Source organism: Canis aureus, chromosome 10, assembly GCF_053574225.1.
Source record: "Canis aureus isolate CA01 chromosome 10, VMU_Caureus_v.1.0, whole genome shotgun sequence".
Taxonomy (NCBI): Eukaryota; Metazoa; Chordata; class Mammalia; order Carnivora; family Canidae; genus Canis; species Canis aureus.
The window spans coordinates 65962426-65981970 of NC_135620.1; the positions used below are offsets into that span (position 1 = coordinate 65962426).

The 19545-nt window shown below is 43.1% G+C and overlaps 3 protein-coding genes across 9 annotated transcripts in view; 1 reads left to right on the forward strand and 2 right to left on the reverse strand.

The window, feature by feature from the left end:
• Positions 1-11099, reverse strand: part of ELP1 (elongator acetyltransferase complex subunit 1) — a 58628-nt gene extending 47529 nt beyond the window's left edge. Inside the window, exons 1-9 of one of the 3 annotated variants that reach the window (XR_013388280.1) lie at positions 10476-10523; positions 8894-9056; positions 7647-7799; positions 7139-7220; positions 6319-6399; positions 4019-4104; positions 2361-2457; positions 1725-1815; positions 546-669 (exon numbers count right to left, since the gene is read on the reverse strand). Coding sequence is in view for 2 of the 3 variants with exons in the window: in XM_077912823.1 (XP_077768949.1) it covers positions 546-669; positions 1725-1815; positions 2361-2457; positions 4019-4104; positions 6319-6399; positions 7139-7220; positions 7647-7799; positions 8894-9056; positions 10476-10477 (879 nt within the window). In the remaining variant the exon portion in view is untranslated. Of the gene's footprint in view, positions 1-545; positions 670-1724; positions 1816-2360; positions 2458-4018; positions 4105-6318; positions 6400-7138; positions 7221-7646; positions 7800-8893; positions 9057-10475; positions 10524-10835 lie in introns of those variants that run through there. The other 2 variants (XM_077912824.1, XM_077912823.1) reach the window with 2 other exon arrangements.
• A 133-nt stretch (positions 11100-11232) lies between these two features.
• Positions 11233-17594, forward strand: ABITRAM (actin binding transcription modulator). 2 transcript variants are annotated; one of them, XM_077912832.1, is made up of 6 exons: positions 11233-11387; positions 12223-12274; positions 12830-12959; positions 15903-15979; positions 16059-16128; positions 16220-17594. In XM_077912832.1, exons 1-6 carry the CDS (start codon positions 11309-11311, stop codon positions 16355-16357), a joined length of 546 nt encoding a protein of 181 aa, XP_077768958.1. In that variant the 5' UTR covers positions 11233-11308; the 3' UTR covers positions 16358-17594. The 2 variants fall into 2 exon arrangements, with proteins under 2 accessions (XP_077768958.1, XP_077768957.1); XM_077912831.1 differs by lacking the exon at positions 11233-11387 and having other exon boundaries at positions 11512-12274.
• Positions 17595-18451: 857 nt separating this feature from the next.
• Positions 18452-19545, reverse strand: part of CTNNAL1 (catenin alpha like 1) — a 62866-nt gene continuing 61772 nt past the window's right edge. For all 4 annotated transcript variants that reach the window (XM_077912827.1, XM_077912826.1, XM_077912825.1 and 1 more), the window contains one exon: positions 18452-19418. In XM_077912827.1, coding sequence (XP_077768953.1) covers positions 19353-19418 — 66 coding nt within the window. In that variant the 3' untranslated portion in view covers positions 18452-19352. The remainder of the gene's footprint in view (positions 19419-19545) is intronic.

Consider the following 19545-nt stretch of genomic DNA (forward strand, 5'->3'; position numbering starts at 1 on the left):
CCCAGGGAACCATAAAGTATGTTTAGACTAGAAAGTGGTGACTGGATGAGAACTATAAAATGCTGGCATCTGTTCAAAGTGAATAAGAAGGTCATGGGAGCAAATTAAACTTCCTCAACTTTTAGCTTCAATTTGTAATTTACGTGTAACATAATTTTAACTTATGTTTGTTTAATTATTAAAGCTTACCACCATTTGATGTTTCTGCTCATAAAAATCCTAATGGTATACAAGTGGCTCAAGGTTTAAGTGCTATTAATGAAAAGTATCTACCAATGGAAGCATTATGCTTTTGTCCAAATGAACAATACAAATGAGGATTTCTATTTCTATCTGTATTTTACCTAGAGTAAGAATGTCATTTCTTCTTTGCAAAATATCCTTAAAAAAAAAAAACCTCTTTCAAAAAAAATTCAATTATAAGAAGCCACTATTTTTATTACTATCTACTCTGGAGCTTCTCCTTACATGCCCATATCAGATATAAGCCTCTATAGCTGTGGGAAGTTCCCTAAATTTGATGGTGAAATAACTCAGGCACTTACCTTAACCTCATCTTTGAGGAAAGGAAGTGTAAAATGTCCATGAAGAAGGCCATTTTTCTCAAAAAACACAATATCCTGCTGATTGGGTTTCTCTTGTGTAGATGCAATCAAACTACCTGAGGGCCTTAAAGCAAACGCTGGATGTTAGAACCTCTGAAAGTAGAGCCAGCTGGCTAAGAATGAGATTTAAGTCAGAGAAACAATTTTTCCAAAAAATCTCCATCCAAGGAAGGTTTAAATCCCACATGTCTCTTGGTAAGCACTTTAGCCTAGTGGGGGACTACACCTGCCGAGAGAGAGTGCGTCTATTCTTAATTTGCACAAAGGTTCCATTTGCTTACAAAGACTTACAAATTTAGACTGCACTAGTGTGACTTAAAAAAAAAAAAAACCCAACAATAAATTTTTAAAACTATTCCAAATACAATATCCTATAAAACCACAATGTATTTTTCCTTCAAATATATGACTTTGGCAACTACTTTATGCTCAGATAGGTATTAAGATTTCTCAACTTACTTAAAACATCCCAACTGCCTCATCTTGTTCACATCTGTCTCTACAGTTTTACTTTAAATACCTTTCTCTCTTTGCTCTCTCATTCAATTGTCAGGTACTGGTGGGAAACACGATGTCTATAACCCAGAGACAGAGGAGTCTGTTATATAACAGATGCTACTGAGACAGAAAACATTTCTTCTGTCTTTCCTCTGGGTAGTTGCAGACACTGGACAAGACATAACTTGAGCTGGAATCCAGCCTGCCATGTTCCTCAGCAAGCAGAACCTTCTGGCCTAAGAGGCTGTGGCTTGGGCAAAGAAGAAAGCCCTTTTTCTAGTTTCCACCAAAGCTCCACTGCCCCACGAGCTTTGTAGAGTGACTTTACTTCTAAGCACCATTTTCTGTTCTACACAATGGCTTCATATAGGCCCACCCTGTAAGCTGTAAAATGCGGGCCTTGGAATGACAACATCTGTGAAGAAGTTCTGAATCTACTATTCAAAATGAATTCTGACTTCAGAAAAACTAGAAAGAGAAAGATATAAGTTTATAGCCAAATGAGAAGTTAATATCCTTTTGTGTTACATGAACACCTCTATTTAACATGTACCACCACCCTTACCCCACTACTACTATCTTCTCTGAGGAAGAAGTTACAAGGTTTCTTTTCCCACTCACTTCCATGCCAGAGCTGGTCCCAGGCCTGCCACAGGCTCACTGGTTGACTGTAAGGCAAACTCTCGGTTCCATACTCTGACCTTCCGAGCTCCTGTATAGCAGGCAGAGTTAAATAGAAAAACTTAAAATGCTGTTAAGTCCGAACTATTCAAACATCTCATTAATAAAAACTGCCACAGTTTTACAAAGCCGAGTAGATTAATCTTGTTAAGAATTTGTACCCAGCAGGGGTGCCTGGATGGCTAGTTTGTTTAAGTGTCTGCCTTCAGCTCAGATCATGATCCCAGGGTCCTGGGATTGAGTCCTGCATCGGGCTCCCTGCTTAGCGAGGAGTCTAATTCTCCCTCTGCCCCTCCCCAGCTCATGATTTAACTTTCTCTCTTTCTCTCTCTCTCACCCTCCCACCTTCCCTCCCTCAAAAATAAATTAATTAAATCTTTGGGGGGAAAAAATGTGTACCCAACAGGTAAGAGGCCTGACCAAATGACCTCAAAGATCTCTTTCAGTTCTTAGCTCTAAATTCATTTAACATCTAAAGCAGCACCTTGTATGTATAATTTTAAAAAATAAAAGGAAGAAAATAACTTGAACTTCATAAAATAATTTTTTCCCTTTAACTACAATGTATTTCCATACCTGTCTCTGGGCAAACAACACTCACAGCAAAAAACTGGCCATCACCACGCCAGGTCACCTGCGGCCTATGGTCATCCCAGGGCAAAGCCGACTCATACTAAAGAGAGGAAGAAACACAAATCTTACTGGGGAACTTAAATAGTCCGGGATCAAACAAGCCCCAGGGTATTAAAACTAAATCTTTTACATGAGACATAAGCTATCTAGAAAACCAACCTCACAGAATCCTCAGGAACCCTTCTAGAAGGCCTCTTAGACTCAGAAATCATCAAGAGAACAAAACAAAATCTGTCTTCAGGCATTAAAAAAGGGGGGCCTCCAAGCACGGCAACAGAGAAAAAGAGCTGTAGATCTGGATATTAAATATTTAGACCTGAAGAATCTACCGGGTTGTTAGAATAAGGAAATAAATGTTTATCTCAATGTAAGAGGGTAGAGTCCTAGTTATTTGGTTACTGTGTAAGCTTCCCAACAGTACAGATGAATTAAGAAGTCGGCAGGGAAAGCCAGAGGTGGTAAAGTCAATAGCAGTGATGGAAACAGAAAAGTTCTGTGTTCTGCAGTATGGGAAGAAGAAAGGTCTCCAGTGCCGCCTACATCTCGGTCCTGAAGGCCTTGAAGAAAGGCCGATCTGCAAGATGGGGGACACAGGGCCACCCAAGCACCCACCATCACACTCCAGTGACAGGGTGCAACAGAATGCCCTCAGCACCATACTTGCACGGGAGAGAATACACAGGAAGCCTATCAAGACCTATGCTCAATGACACTGCCCTATGGCAGAGAACACAAGCCTGCTCTAGTGAAGGGTTAGGAGATGACATATGAGTTACTTGGAAGGTGGCCAGAAATCATTATGGATAGAAAATGTAAATGACAAGCTCATGGAAATGTCTACACGTAACATAAATTATATGCTTCCATTTGTTCTGCCCAAATCTTGGGATCATTCTCAATTCTTCTTTGTCACCCCACATTTAATCCATTATCAGTAACTCCTATAGTTCTACCTTCAAAAGGTATTCATAAAAAAGGAAGACTAAGAGTTTCATCCAAAGAGAAAAATCATGAAAAGTATCTAATGTGTGCATGTATGAAAACATGCACATAAATGATCAACAGTGAATCGAGGACAACAGCTCTTTCTGAGGAGGAAAGAAAGAGAAACAGGAAGGGATACACAAAATGCTTCATTTCTATCTGTGAGGACATATTGTTTAAACCAAATATTGGTTAAAATTATTCTCTCTACTGAAATTACAAAGCAACTTGGCAAGGAAAAAGGGTCTTTCTAGAATGACTCATTCCCTAAGGAATGAAACAGTTTTATTTTTTTATTTTTATTTTTTTTAAATTTTTATTTATTTATGATAGTCATCACACACACACACACAGAGGCGCAGAGACACAGGCAGAGGGAGAACCAGGCTCCATGCACCGGGAGCCCGACGTGGGATTCGATCCCGGGTCTCCAGGATCGCGCCCTGGGCCAAAGGCAGGCGCCAAACCGCTGCGCCACCCAGGGATCCCCAGTTTCAGTTTTATTAAAGAAGAGCTCTATTCATCATTAGCCTCTAACAGGACACCTGGAATTCCTGGTAGTAGGCAAAACTTCTACTTGTTCAGTCAAGGTCCTATATCCATCAGACCAATCTTACCATCTGCACCTGAAATGCTGCTTGCCGGCCTTCTGATCCGTGGAACTGCGTCTCTTTCCTGCCCCATCCAACAGTGATAAACTTGCCTAGGAAATGATTAAGAACATGCAAGACAACCAATAAGCTAAACAAAATGAAATAAAACAGTTTCATTGCTATTCTTCATTAAGTTAGTCACTGGTCAATTACCTGGGTCCTCTGAGACCTCTCAATAAATTGACCAGCAGCACTCAATATTTGGAAAATCAGTATTCCAGAGTATACGCATCAATGATTTTTGAAGAACTTGAAATGCCTTTCTTTTGGAAAGCACTTTACTGCCATCTTATATATTCTAAATTCCCTCGATGACAGCAATTCCCACTTTACAAGTAAGAAGAATGAAACGTGAAGAATTTACAAGACACGTCTGCTCCTGAGCAAGTTCACCTCCTCCCAAGATTGTAAAGATTCCCTACGTGTCACTGACTCCCAATCCACAGCTCTGGCCTATCCTGAGCTTCAGCTCCTTATGTGTGCATACTCTATATAGTGATTCCATACGGTCCTTAAAACAAACAGAACTTGTCACCTACCACTAATTAGCTGGCACTTCCCCCCACCCACTCTCTCTGTTACTGGCATCTTTATTCTGGTTACCTGAGCTTCTGTGTCCAGAGTCCCATTAACTCTTTCCTCCTCACCTTACATATCCATGCCCATTTATGTCACTTTCTTAACTGCTATTTCTCAAACTGGCTAGGACAGCAGGGAAACTATGCATACATATTCCAAAAACATTTCTGAGATAATTTCAAAAATGTATTCCCCTCCTGAGAATCAAATTTCTTCTAAATTCCTCCCTTCTTTTAGCCCCACACCCACCTTTCTTATCTGGATTCCCATAGCACTCCTATCCGATCACCCTGCCTCCAGTCTCTTCCTTCTCCACCAATCAACCAATCAATTTTGCATCATCAAAACCTTTAATGGCTGATTGTATGTCCAGATTCCCATCAAACTCAACCAAAATATATCCTGCTTATTTTTTTTAAGATTTTATTTATTTATTCATGAGACAGAAAGAGAAAGGGGGGGCCGGGGGGGGAGGCAAAGACATAGGCATAGGGAGAAGCAGGCTCCGTGCAGGGAGCCTGACATGGGACTCAATCCCCGGTCTCCAGAATTACACCCTGGGCCGAAGGTGGCACTAAACTGCAGAGCCACCCGGGCTGCCCTATCCTGCTTATTTCAATCCGCACTCATGTCCTGCCAGCAGCTACTCACAGCTGCCTAAACAAGCCAGGACATATCTATGAAGCATCTGTGCCTTGGACTAGACTAATTCTACTGCTTAGACCACCCCACCCCACCCCCCAGCCCTCCGCCCTCAACTCTCACCTACCCAACACCAATTCAGCCCGGATAAAACACTCAGCCCACCCCAGCCTCTCCTGGGAAATCTTTCCTCTCCACTGCTCCCTTATTCCCCTCATGCTACCCTGATACCTTGCACAACATGTTATCATGGGACTCCTCAAAGGAAAAGCTGATTATCCATAGCACCAAACACACTGCTGTGTTCATAGTACCTACTCAAAAGTCATTTCTGGATAAATTATTTTTGAGCGAATGAGTAACAACTTTCTAAATGATGTCCTCATTCTAAATGATTTAGGAGAACAAGAAGGCATGAGGTCAGTTATCAGCAAAAGTTAAAATCCCTTCTCCCCACCATCTCTCTCAATTGGGCCTTCCATCTGGTGCCCTCATGTTGGTCAGAGCCTCTTACACACAATAAACATCTCCCCTCTTCTCCCCTTTCAATACTCCCACAGCTTCAAGGCCCAAATCACCTCAGCTAGATCTTAGCAGGAAAGCAATCTGATGGTTCCCATGAAAATGTAGATTCAGGTCTAATTAGTAGGAACAAAAAAAATCAGCCTTCTATCCTACCTCTCTTGTTTTTGCCCCAAAACTGTACCCCAGAAATACTCTCTTTACTTTAGCTGGCACAGTTCCTTTCACTGAAGCCCCGGCCTATGCCTGTCACGAGGTTTGGGCAACAATTATGTAGGTGACATTCGGTAGGTTTCTGTTCTCCCAGTTGTTGGCAAAGTGAACTCTCAGACCTGGAGAGGCACCAGAGGTATGCCTTGTCTGGAATGGGCTACAGGAACGGGGTTATCAGACACTGAATGCACGAGGCTTCCTGTTTCATAGCTCTCTGGGTTTATGACGTGGCTATTAGTGTGCAAGAAAATGATCAAACCTGGGAGGAACTTCAGATCACAAAATGTTTCAAACAGAGCTATACTCACTTTCACCAAAATCATCCTGGTGGATCTGCTGTTCCATGATTGGTTCAAAATCTTTTGTCATCATAATTAGGGTCTGTTGACCTTGGATGGGCACAAACAAGAATAATTTTGTTTTTGTGCACAAATTTGCCATTTCCTAAGTATCTACAACACTGGAAGCTACAGAGCTGGAGTGGAGGAGTCTAGAGTCAGAAGAGGGAAGACATAATTCATTCTAAATATTTTGACTCTCATTTGAAAAAAAAAGTAAAAAAAAAAAGCTTCGACCAGCTAAGTTACCTGATGCTTACTATCAGCTATTTGCGTGTGTAAAGCTAACACTGAAGTCTACTTAGCCCTCCTCCACTAACTTCAAGACTTCACCAAGCTATCTCTACAAACACACACCTACCTCATCGGGGGTACCAGCTTATAGAAACGCATCTGGAATAAAGAGACTTAAAGGAAAAAAAGTAATTTTTAAAAGCTCATGGGAGCTCCTAAAGAGCTATAAAAGCAGTCTTCAGAATCTGTTTATAGCAGCTATTCCTCTTAGTGTAGGTCAAATATTGCTAACACTTTTATCTACAAATGTGGACCACACAGATTTCCAAGTTTGTGACTTCGTTTCCAAAAATTGAAACAGTAAGGTGAAATAACTTCTTAAAATAATATATTAAGAGATGAAATTTAAGTCAAAAAGAGCACATTCCCTCTAGATTATAATGCTGGTATCACTGCTCAAAGAAATGTTTTGAATAAGCACTCCAAAATTTAAGCCTTTAAAATATTAGGAGTCATGTTTTATAAAAGTCACAGGGAGAAACAGTGACAGACTTACCTGTGGCAAGAAGCACCAGCTCTTGGTCAGGACTCCAACTCATGACAGAGATACCACTGGCTACACTCCCAACACATTCCAGCTGCATCAGTAGACAAAAGTGAGTTTTCTTTTTTTAATTTTTATTTATTTATGATAGAGAGAGAGAGAGGCAGAGACACAGGCAGAGGGAGAAGCAGGCTCCATGCACCGGGAGCCCGACGTGGGACTCGATCCCGGGTCTCCAGGATCGCGCCCTGGGCCAAAGGCAGGCGCCAAACCGCTGCGCCACCCAGGGATCCCCCAAGTGAGTTTTCAAAATACAGCTGAAGTGTAGTTGAAATACAGCTAAAGCCATGACAACAACTTTTTGTAAAAAAAAAAAATATGTAACGCAAAGACTCTAATTTGCAAAATGCTTAAATATGATATTTAAGCAGTAGCTCCTGATTTTTTAAGCTTCTACATAAAACACATGACTTATTTAAGGATGCTTGAGGTTTCCTCCCCACTGGACTCCTCCACTTACCTGGCATGTGCTGAGATTGCAGAGTATGACGTCTCCGGAGGCTGTGGCCATACACACAGACTCCTGATCCAGCAAGTCCTGAATACCAACAATGCAGCCACTTCCATCCTCTGGAAGAAAGCCTTCAGACACTAAAGAAACTTCATTTTTCACCTTTCACCAAAACAAATACATAAACAAATTAGGCCAATCTATTTTCAAGGACAATTCATAACATTTCCAAAAATAAGTTACTTTTTAATGCTCCTTTTCTAATATAAAAGCTTTCAAGTGTTTTTCTAGATTAAAATCCAAACTTCCATTTGAGAAATATCACACTACTGTCTTTAATTAAAAAAAAAAAAAAAAAAAAAGTTAACGGGACCTTTCTGCCAAGTAAGCACTATACAAAAGAAACATGGTCTCTTTAAAAAATATTCAATAAAACATGAAGAAAACTATGGTTTTTAACTAAGGTTTCCTAAAATTTCTACAGCATGGGGAGAAAGAACAAAGAATGCAATCACCTAAAATACATTAGTAGCAAATATAATTAAGGGAAGAGCTCAGGATCAACTCAAAGATTTTTTAAAGTACGTGCGTACATAAAATACACACACGTACATACATATGCATATATACATATGTGTATATGTAAGTATATACATGTACACTCAGGATCCAGCACTGAGGATTCTCATTTAGCTGGCACAGGACAGAGGCTGAAACACAATTTTAAGAAGTTCTACAGGCAATTTTCATTTGCATTCTCAGTTGAGATCCACAATTATAAGTAGTATTTACATGATGGAAAGGGTAAAAAGGGCACCCACACAAAATGTAAAGTCAGAATTTTGCCAACTTACAATTCAAATAGAAGAAGAGTTAAGGGTAGGTTACAACTTCAGTAATGTCTCATATGACACCAGTATAAAGCCAAGGGAATGTTCATTTAGGAGGATATGAATTCAGTAAGATTCAAACTAAAGACTATCTGGGGGAAGCAGGTTTAGAAAAAGATAAGTCGGGGATCCCTGGGTGGCTCAGCGGTTTAGCGCCTGCCTTTGGCCCAGGGCGCGATCCTGGAGCACGGGATCGAGTCCCACGTCAGGCTCCTGGCATGGAGCCTGCTTCTCCCTCCTCCTGTATCTCTGCCTCTCTCTCTATGTCTATCATAAATAAATAAATAAATCTTTAAAAAAAAAGAAAGAAAGAAAAAGATAAGTCGAGGGTCTTGCAAGTGCTGGCATTCTCCATCATTAGCTTACTTCTCTTGTGACAGGGTCTATTTCTATCAGTCCATGGTCTGAGCCAATAAGCACGGTGCTCTGTTCAGTTCGAAGAGAGATGCACTGAGGTCTCCCTGGAGCCTGAATATCTCTGAACTCCAGGGTCTGAAGTAACTTTAGATTTCTCATGATGAGGCAATTCCTGAAAGAAAAGTACAAATATCCCTTGATGAAGAATTACTCTGAGAGAAAGGAATAGCTTACCAGGGATAAATGTCACTCATATAAGCAAAATGATTCAGGGGCCGAGATGTGGTCATTAGAATAATCAAGAAAAAAAGAAAAAAGATCTCATCTGAACCCACACAGAGACGTGTGGCAGCAACCTCACCAACTCAGAGTGTTTATGGTTTACAAACTTAGATTCTGGAATCTACTCTACATTCTTACTCTTTGGGAGAGGTAAGACTCTCAACTTCACAATTGTTTTTTCAAAAAGACTTAACAAGGCAGCTCTGGTGGCTCAGCAGTTTAGCGCCGCCTTCAGCCCAGGGCGTGATCCTGGAGACCCAGGATTGCGTCCCACGTCAGGCTCCCTGCATGGAGCCTGCTTCTCCCTCTGCCTGTGTCTCTGCCTCTCTCTCTCTCTGAATAAGTAAATAAATAAATCTTAAAAAAAAAAAAAGACTTAACATTAGTCATTCCTCAGGAGAGTTGGAACGATCAAAATAAATAGGAAAACGCTTCCATTTTTTGCATATAAGAATATCTTTATGGGGGCGCCCCGGTGGCTCAGTCGGTTAAGCATCTCCCTTCGGCTCAGGTCAGGATCCCGAGGGCCTGGAATGGGGCCCCATGGAGCTCCCTGCTCAGTGAGGAGCCTGCTTCTCCCTCTGCCTCTGCTGCTCCCCATGCTGGCTCATGCTCTCTCTCAAATAATCTTAAAAAAAAAAAAAAATCTTTACAACCTGAAAGATTTATAAATCCATATAAAACTCTATAGATATATACAACACACACACACTGTATGTGATGTTTCAGGACCATCATTGTTATTTCCTTGTCTTCTCAGAAGTGTCCTACTCCCTTTCTTTCTTTTTTTTTTTTTTTTTTTTCCTTTTCTTTTCTTTATTTTTCCCCCCTACTCCTTTTCAAAGTCAGGGAAGCAGTATTCTCCACAGTCCCCCAGGACCTCAACTTACTAGTACCTTTTCTTTTACAACTGCAATCCCCAACTCTTTCACCCTCAATTAGCCTCTTCCTATCAAGTCTGTATCCTCTCTGAAATTTCTGGCAACTCCTCCACCCTGGTTCCTCCGCCCTGTCGCCTCTTGGCTAATGATCATGCCCACGGCAGGCAAGTACCACTCGGCTCATTAACAGGCTGATGAGATCCCCACGTCCAGCCCTGACCCTCTCCAAAGTGAACAGTAAAACCACACGTGCCCCCCTCTGAGGTTTTTCACAAGGAGCCCTCACAAGCACGTCACACACACACTGGAGAACGAAGCACGGCTGTTCTCCCACTCAAATGAGCTTCTATTTGAGGACAAGGCATTTCTACTCTCTCTGTCCCCCAAGCTGAAAAATGGTCTCCCCCCCCCCCCTTTTTTTTGCTCACATTTCTCACTAAGCTATTCATTTACTGGTTGGCTCCGTCGCTGTCAATAGACAGCTTCAATCCTTCGCACCGGGCCTTGGGGACGTGGAGGGCTGCCAGCGCCACACGGGGGTCACCGGCCGGAGGGACGGCGCGCACCGAACACCCCTTACACGGAGCAGCACCGGAGGCGTCTCCCCGAGGAGTCGCGGCGCGACAAGCAGCGCCGCGGCCCCCGCAATCCACCCTGGGCCGCCGCGCGTCAGGCGGCTCGGCGGCGCCGTCCAGCACCGCGAGGAATCCGGGGGCCGTACACGTGCGGCCCGGGAGCAACCCGTCGTGCCCCCCGCCCCCCCGCGAGCGAGCCGTCCGAACGCTCACCTGCGACGCGCTCCGCCAACAGCGGCGCGTCCACCTTGGCCTCACCGGCGCCGCGCGGCCGGCCTTCCGGAGCCCAGGGCCGCTCTCCCGCCCGCCCCTCCGGCCTTCGGGCCGCGCACCCGGGAGACGCCGAACCGCGGGCGCCGCGGGGGGGACTCAGCCCGGCGCCCCGGGAGTGACGTCACGAGGCGCGGGGGGCGTGGCCGGCCCGCTCCCGAGCCCGGCACACCAGAGGTGGGGAGCCGCGCGGCCCCTCCGCCCGCTTCTGCTGTCGGATCCCGGCTTTGACGTCGGCCTCCAGCGCACAGGGCTAACCCGGCCCGGCGGCGGGGTCTGCGGGGTCTGCGGGGCCGGGACAGCAGGGCGCGTACGCACACCGCGGGCCGCGCGCCGGAAGTGCGCCATCCTCCCGCGCCCTCTCGGAGGAAGCGCTCGGGGCGCGCAGGGCGGGGGTGGTGGCGCCCGCGGTCGCCATGGCCACCGAGCCTGCGGCCGCGGAACCCGCAGTGCCGTCGCTCGTGGATCGTTACTTCACTCGCTGGTACAAAGCCGGTAAGTGGGGGGTTCGGCCGCGCTGTTCTGACGCTGCGCGGACCGGGCTGACAGGTCGCGAGCCACGCGCGCTTTCCCCGGCGCTTCCTCCGCGCGGCCGAGGGACCCGAGCCCTCCGTCCGCATTCGGTGCCCGCGAGGACCGGCTCGGCCCCACGGCAGCCGCGGCCGCGCTACGACTTAAGCCATCGGGTCGGAAGGAGGGTAGCGGCAGGAAGGGAGGGGCAGTTGGCTCAGGGGAGGCAGTTAGACGGCGGAACCCAGCATTTCCCCGGAAGGTGCCGGTGCCACACACCTGCCCCGTGTGCCCGGTAAATGTCCGTGGGGAGCGTCCTCGAGGCCGCCTCTAACCCCTGCCTGACGTAAGATCTAGGCGTACTTATTTTTTTAAAAATACCGTGGCACACAGTTTTTTTAAGCCAAATTTAGGGTTGACTCAACGTCCCGGCTTACCCAGAACTCAGGAATTTCCCAGAATCTGAGACTTTGAGAGCTCACATGAAGACAGTGCCGGGCAAACCAGAAGAGTCGGTCACTATGAAAGTGACCGACGAGACCGGCGCCGCTGTCATACACGACGGCCGCTTGTTCTGATAGGAATAACGGTTGTGTTCGTCTTAAAGTGAAGATGAAGCGAGATGGAGCAAAGAGTCAGTCATTTAATATTGAGCGAAGGATCCCACCTGGGCAGATCCCTTTCAGTACTTTACAGAAAGCCTCTGTGCACATCTTTTTAAGTAACGAAGGGACGCCAGTGATCAGTGCGTGTGCATCCTCACAACTGTCTCTACGAGCACAGTGGCACCAGCCAACAGGCTCGTTCATCATTCTTCCAGATGTCAAAGGCAAACCCTGTGAGGACCACTGTATACTACAGCACTCCAACCGGTAAGCAAATTGGGAACCTTAAATTATAAAAATAACGTGTCTGGTATGGTCCTGGATTAAACACATATTCATTAAGTGATTCTCCTCCACTGTGTGGCGTTTGTTATAGTTTGGCGGACGAGGAGCGGTTCAGTGCATACTCCAGACCTGCGGGTGGGGGAGACCCCCCCCTCAGCCAGCCACCCCCGCAGTGACCAGCCTCTGCCCAATCACAGCGAACCGCGGGGGCGCACAGCAGGGACAAGGGCAGAGGCACAGGGAGTGTCCTGTGCGCACAGCCATGCCTTACCCCTCTCTCTTCCACCTCAGGTCCACCTGAGGACTTCTGGTGCGTTGCCTTTTTCTGGGAAGGCAATTCAGTCTCTTTTTTCTCCTCTCTTATTAGTGCATTCCCTTCTACAGTTAAGATCCAGCAGTATGCAGAGGAAAATGGGGGGAATGATAGTCTGACTAAACAGCTGTCGCTGGGTATGTTCTTGGGCCGGTAGGTGTACTGTGTGGTGTGAGGAAGAATTATACCAACCCGTAACGGCATCAAATTTTTGCTCCTTGTAGAATATGTGTCATCACATTAGCAGAATCTCATCCAGTTCTTCAAAGTGGGAAAACAATCAAAAGCATCTCCTATCAAATCAGTACTAACTGTAGCCGACTCCAGAACAAGGTCTCTGGGAAATTTAAGCGGGTACGTCCTGTAATCCTCTACTTAAGTCTTCAATGTCTTAGTCATAAGATAGATCTAGACAATTAGATGTGCTGATTTCTCTTTAAGATCTATTTATTTATTTTAGACAGAGAGAGACAGAGCGCGCGCGTGCACAAGCCAGAGGGGCAGGGGGAGAGGAAGAGAGAATCTCAAGCAGACTCCCATGTTGAGTGCAGAGCCTGACATTACAACCTGAGCCAAAACCAAGAGTCATACACTTAATTGACTGCACCACCCAGGCACCCCTGATATGCTGATTTTAAGAATACTTTAACCCTAAAGAAATTCTTAGACCAAAAAATGAAGTATTTCAGGAAGTATAGGATTTGTCATATTTTCAGGTTTTTAAAATTTTTTTTATTTATTCATGAGAGACACAGAGCAAGGAAGAGACACAGGCAGAGGGAGAAGCAGGCTTCCTGCAGGGAGCCCAATGTGGGACTCAATCTTAGGACCCCAGGATCACAACCTGAGCCAAAGGCAGATGCTCAACCACTGAGCCACCAAGGTGTCCCATAGAAGACCCTCGTTTATACTCCCATTTGTAGTTTTGAAATCCCCCATTTGTGGTTTTGAAATTATAATGTACCTTATAATTATTAATTTCTCTTTGTTCAGGGAACACGTGGACTTCGAAAAGCATGAACCTTTCTTAAAAGATAAAGTCTAGGGCAGCCCAGGTGGCTCAGCAGTTTAGCACCACCTTCGGCCCAGGGCGTGATCCTGGGTACCAGAGATCAAGTCCCACGTCAAGCTCCCGGCATGGAGCCTGCTTCTCCCTCTGCCTGTGTCTCTGCCTCCCTCTCTCTCTCTCTCTCTGTCTCTCATGAATAAATAAATAAAATCTTAAAAAAAAAAAAAAAAACAACAACGATAAAGGCTATAGGGGCATCTGAGTGGCTTAGTTGGTTGAACATCCGACTCTTGATTTCGGCTTGGGTCATGATCTCAGGGTCCTGGGATTAAACCCTGCATTGGGCTAGTGCTGAGCATGAAGCATGCTTGAGATCATCTCTCTCCCTCTGCCCCTTCACTCCTCCCTCCCTCCCTCTCTTAAAAAAATAAGAAAGAAAAAAAAAGGTAAAGTTCATCAACTACAAGCATAAGGGTACTTGTGAAATTCCTGTGATAAATCTTTGTCCAAAATCATAACACTTATTTGTTGAAAAACAGAGGACCTGCATGTGGAACCCACTACAGATAAATTTTGATTCTCAGCACTGCCATTCACTTATTCTCCCAAGGGAAGTGATTTTAAAAAAGGGTCAAAACACTTCTGCTCTTTTAACACAGACCCAATGATAGACACACCTTTTGGGACAAATCCCCAGCCCGAAAGTGAGGAGTCACATTGACAGGTATTTTGAAATGAAGTACCCATATGCAGAGGATTGAAGCCAATGTGGTAGCATCTTTATACTGTCTAATAATGTTTTGAGCAAGGGGTGCCTGGATGGCTCAGTCGGTTGAGTATCTGACTCTTGGTTTCAGCTCAGGTCATAAGCTCAGGATCTTGGGGATCAGGCCCCATGTAGGACTCTGTGCTCAGCTCAGAGTCTGATTGTCCCTCTCCCTGCCCATCTGCTACTCTCCTCACCTCCACCTCGCTTACAAGTTCTCTCTCTCTCTCTCAAATAAAATCTTTTTAAAAGAGAGAGAGAGAGAGAAAATAACGTTTTGAGTGGTAAAGAGGTTATAGGAATAGCCTCTTAACCTCAAATACCCATGTTAAGTGTAGGAAAAATTTCTGGGAAAAAAGTGAGCAACATGAGAGATTTGTGCATCAGTTCCCATGAGCTGCCTTGTAGATGTTTGCTAGAACCTCACGGGATACATCAGTATAGTGGAGTACCTGAAACAGTCATGCTGTAGCATTGGAACACATGTCAAAATGTAGCATTTGCTTCTCAGTTACAGGATATTGGGTAAACTAGTTTTATTTGCTATTTAAAACTTTTCTGTATTTTCCCAATTTTCCTCAAAGTGCATTCTTTTTAATTAGATAAATATCACTGCTTCAAAAACTGTTAGTGATTGACCCTAATAAAGAAGTTCCTTTAGTAAGTTTGTATAAATAAGTAAGGAAATTTAATGAAAGTAACTTTGTATAAATGTTATCATACTCTGTTGTGTTGAATTTTATATTATTGGTTATTGAGGGATTTTCTTACACTTTGGAAATTGTTGTATCTGGCCACATGTAGCTTTCTTATTTAAAGTTGATAAAATAGGGGGTCCCTGGGTGGCGCAGCGGTTTGGCGCCTGCCTTTGGCCCAGGGCGCGATCCTGGTAGACCCGGGATCGAATCCCACATCGGGCTCCCGGTGCATGGAGCCTGCTTCTCCCTCTGCCTGTGTCTCTGCGCCTCTCTCTCTCTCTGTGACTGTCGTAAATAAATAAAAATTTAAAAAAAATTAAAAAAAAATAAAGTTGATAAAATAGGGATGCCTAGGTAGCTCAGCAGTTGAGCCTCTGCCTTTGGCTCAGCGCGTGATCCTGGAGACCCGGGATCAAGTCCCACATCGGGCTCCCTGCATGGAGCCTGCTTCTCCCTCTGCCTGTGTCTCTGCCTCTCTCTCTCTCTCTCTTTCTCTGTGTGTCCAATGAATAAACATATAATCTTTAAAAAATAAAGTTGATAAAATAAATTTAAAAAAGTTTTTTAAACTTGACAAAATATATTTTTAATCTTTAATTAAACTACCTATTATTTATCTTAGTCTGCTCTTTCCCCTAGAGCCTACGATGGTACCTGGCCCACTTACATAAATGTTTGAATAAATGGCTTTTCTGTAGTATTGGCAAATACTATATTTTTATTTAAAACAGTAGCTCCAGGAATGTATTCTAACACTGAAGACTGCCTTTCAAAGGAAAATGAAGATGTCCCTCATTTAATTACTTCTTCCCTTTTATTATCAGGGGGCACAGTTTCTAACAGAGCTTGCACCTCTGTGTAAGATTTACTGCTCAGATGGAGAAGAATACACCATATCTAGGTAAGTCGCTTTTTAACCACAATTTAGGAGAAACAAAGGAGGTAGTATCTTTCTTCAAAACAACTTTTGTTTTAAATAGCTGTGTTAGAGGACGGTTGATGGAAGTGAATGAAAACATTCTCCATAAGCCATCTATTCTTCAAGAGAAGGTAAAGGAGGGAGAAAAAAGTATCCCATTCTACATACTTTTTAATCTCATTTTATAGATAAGACAATACTAAATATTCAATTCCTTTCTAGCCATCGACTGAAGGCTACATTGCGGTTGTATTGCCCAAATTTGAAGAAAGTAAAAGCATAACAGAAGGGTTACTGACACAGAAACAGTATGAAGAAGTCGTGGTGAAGCGCATTAATGCCACAACGGCTCCATCATGAGGATTGTAATGGGGTAATGAACAACGCGGCATGCTTATCCCTCCCTGGCCTGTGGCCTGAGCGATCCATGCACTAAAGAACCACCTACACATGTGAAGTGCTTCACCCCAAGCCATCCGCAGAGAAGCCTGACCTTAAAACTTAACCTAGTTTTCCCCCTTTATCTTTTATAACGAGTCTTGGTTCTTGTTTTGTCCTCAGCCTCCCAGATCTGCCCTATGTACTCACTCTGTTCTTGTGCTTTTCTAACAACTGGCAAGGAGAGGATGTTTTTCTGATTAAAAATAAAGCACTTTGAGAAAAATTTGGATAAAACAGATAAGTGTTAAATAGCAAAGTAAAAATAATTTAACTGGGATCCCTGGGTGGCGCAGCAGTTTGCGCCCGCCTTTGGCCCAGGGCGCGATCCTGGAGACCCGGGATCGAATCCCACGTTGGGCTCCCGGTGCATGGAGCCTGCTTCTCCCTCTGCCTGTGTCTCTGCGCCTCTCTCTCTCTCTCTCTCTGTGACTATCATAAATAAATAAAAATTAAAAAAAAAATTAAAAAAAATAATTTAACCATCATCCCATAACCCATTAGTAAATACTACATTTTGATATGCTTCGGTTTGAATGTTACGGCATGGTTATTGCTTTTGCCTTGATTTTCCTTCAGTTTAAAGTTGGGGAAAAAAAAATCAGGCCTTTTTTGCCCATTTGGCTTCTGAATGACACTACAGAAAAGACTAGAACAGCCTCTTCAGCCCTAGCTCTTCTCCCTTTAGATTGTAGGGGAGGGGCAGAGCATAGAGTATACCTCCTCCACTCCTTATACAGTCTGTAGCTCGGATGGCCTTCTCTGAAACAAAGTCGAATGTAACACTGGCTTCTTAAATAAGGGATATAGGAAAAGGCTTTGAAAACTACAAAGGGCTTTCCCAACGTGGAAGTATTCTGATGCAGTGTAAAGCTGCTTATCACAGTATGTACAGTGTAGTTGCTCACACACTCTAGCTGTGGTGTAGCCAGCCAAGAAGTCATTGAGAAGTTGCTGTAATCCAAAGACATAGATGCCTTTGAACAGAACAAAAACTTTTACATCATCTAAACTAAAAACAGAACTGATAGGCTTTAAGATTGTCTACTTACACTGAATTTCAAATAAAAGGACTTTTTAAATTGTTTTTTTTTTCTTAAAGGCTGTAGCACATGTACATTTAAATATCTCTGTAAATAAAACAGAAGATGTAATTTAATACAGAAGAAATCCCTTTACTTGTAAATTCCTTTGGTTCTCTATCCGCTTAGCCTGTTGAAGTCGTAAGTCACCCCTTCCTCACCCCCCATTGCACTTAAATAAGAGAATATTCTCATTTCAGGTATATAAAAGTATTTTGTAAATAAAATCTAGAAGTTATTTTTGATTCACAAGAAAAACTTCTTGTAACTTGAGTGGCAGCATGACTGTCCTTTAAATATACCCACCAGACATAATATAGGTAGTAAGTGTACAGACATCTACACTGATGGTGCTAAGAGCTGGAAACAGAAGCACAAACCAGCTGATCCCCATTTTGAGTAGCGTAATGATTCCTGAAGACATCAAAAAGATACTAAAGATAGTAAAAGATGTATTTTTGCATATAACATTACCTCACATTGTTCTCCCATTATTTCTATTTCTATTGTAATTTTAAATAATATTTTGGTCTCAGAGAATAAAAATCATGCTTGATAATTTTTATAAAAGAAGTATTTTTAAAGGTATTAACTAAGCCAAGTATATCCCATATTTTCCTGAATGCTTACAGTAACTTCAAGTGTCTTTCAATAAAATATTGACTAGCTAATTGGTAGTACTGTGGTTCTTCAGAATCTTGTGAATATTGATTGTGATAGCTGACCCAGATAACAGTCATCACACAAGCTTATATAACTACTGCAGTCTGGCAACTGACGTGTCCTATCAGATTTCAAAATGAATTTCACAGCACTGGAATACAAGCATTAGCAAAAGTTCAAAACATGGTTAAACCATAAGGAGGGAACATATAAACTACGTCCCTTGATCAAAGCCCCACCCCAAACAGAAACAAAGGTTTAAACACTAAAATTAAAAAGATGAAAGATGTTTATTTGTTTTATAATGAACGTTCCAAAGGCACATTACAAAATGCACGATTATTCAGAATTTATTTTAAACATCTTAGTTCCATTGTTCTCTGTCTCGAATCTTCCATCAGTCAGTACAGAGAAGGATGGTTCAAAGACATTTTTTACACCAGTAAGACAGGCTTAGGAATCCAGCTATTACGCAATAATATTGATAGCTGGCTATGGTAAAAGGAGAAGTGAAAGCCATCCCCTAGTGAGTTCCTGTAGGATTCTGTGGGTGAGCTCCATGACCCCACTTTTGGGAATGGGAGAGGGATGTGCAGCACAACAGAGCCCATGCTATGAAATGCTTGTTAGAGAACAAACGTGTGCTACCACGATGGGTGGTCGGTGACAGGACAGCAAAGAGGCCAGTCACAATTGTGGACAGAGGGACTGAAGAAGAGTCCACAGATTTAAGGAAACCCCTGCGTTCACCCAGACAACTATGAATATATATATATATTTTTTCCTGCTGAAAATTAGTGTTCTAAATGATAGGCTTAAATAAAAGGAAATTAAGGTATTTTATGCCAAAGGTGAGCACATATTCAAAATAGCTTCTTTGGATAAAACTGTCACTAAGACAGTTGGGATATTTGGTTTGACTTTCAAGAACAGTATTAGTGGCAACGTCCCATTGTAAATTCACACTGCAATTAAGAATGTAGCAACTACCATTGAATTTATTAGTTGTCAAAAAACATCACAATCAGTTTTGTGATCAGAAAATAAAGCAAAATTTCATTATTGTTTTCCTTATAAAATTGTTAAATTTCTGAAAATATAAAGGATCATTTGCTTTCTAAAAATACCAGCTTTGCTCCATGCTGTTCCAGAGATCTGACCCCAAAAGCTTCTCAACTTTTACCATCGACGGAGTCTTTATTTGTAACTGAGACCCATCTGTTATTTTCCATCTGAAGCTGGAAAGGGGTAAGACAATTAGCTTCTACTTTACTTTCAAAACAAAAATTGCCAAAATTAAATAGTAACTATTTCTTTCGCATTTTTCTTGAAACTAGTTTTTAAGTGTGATTTTCAGAAAAACTC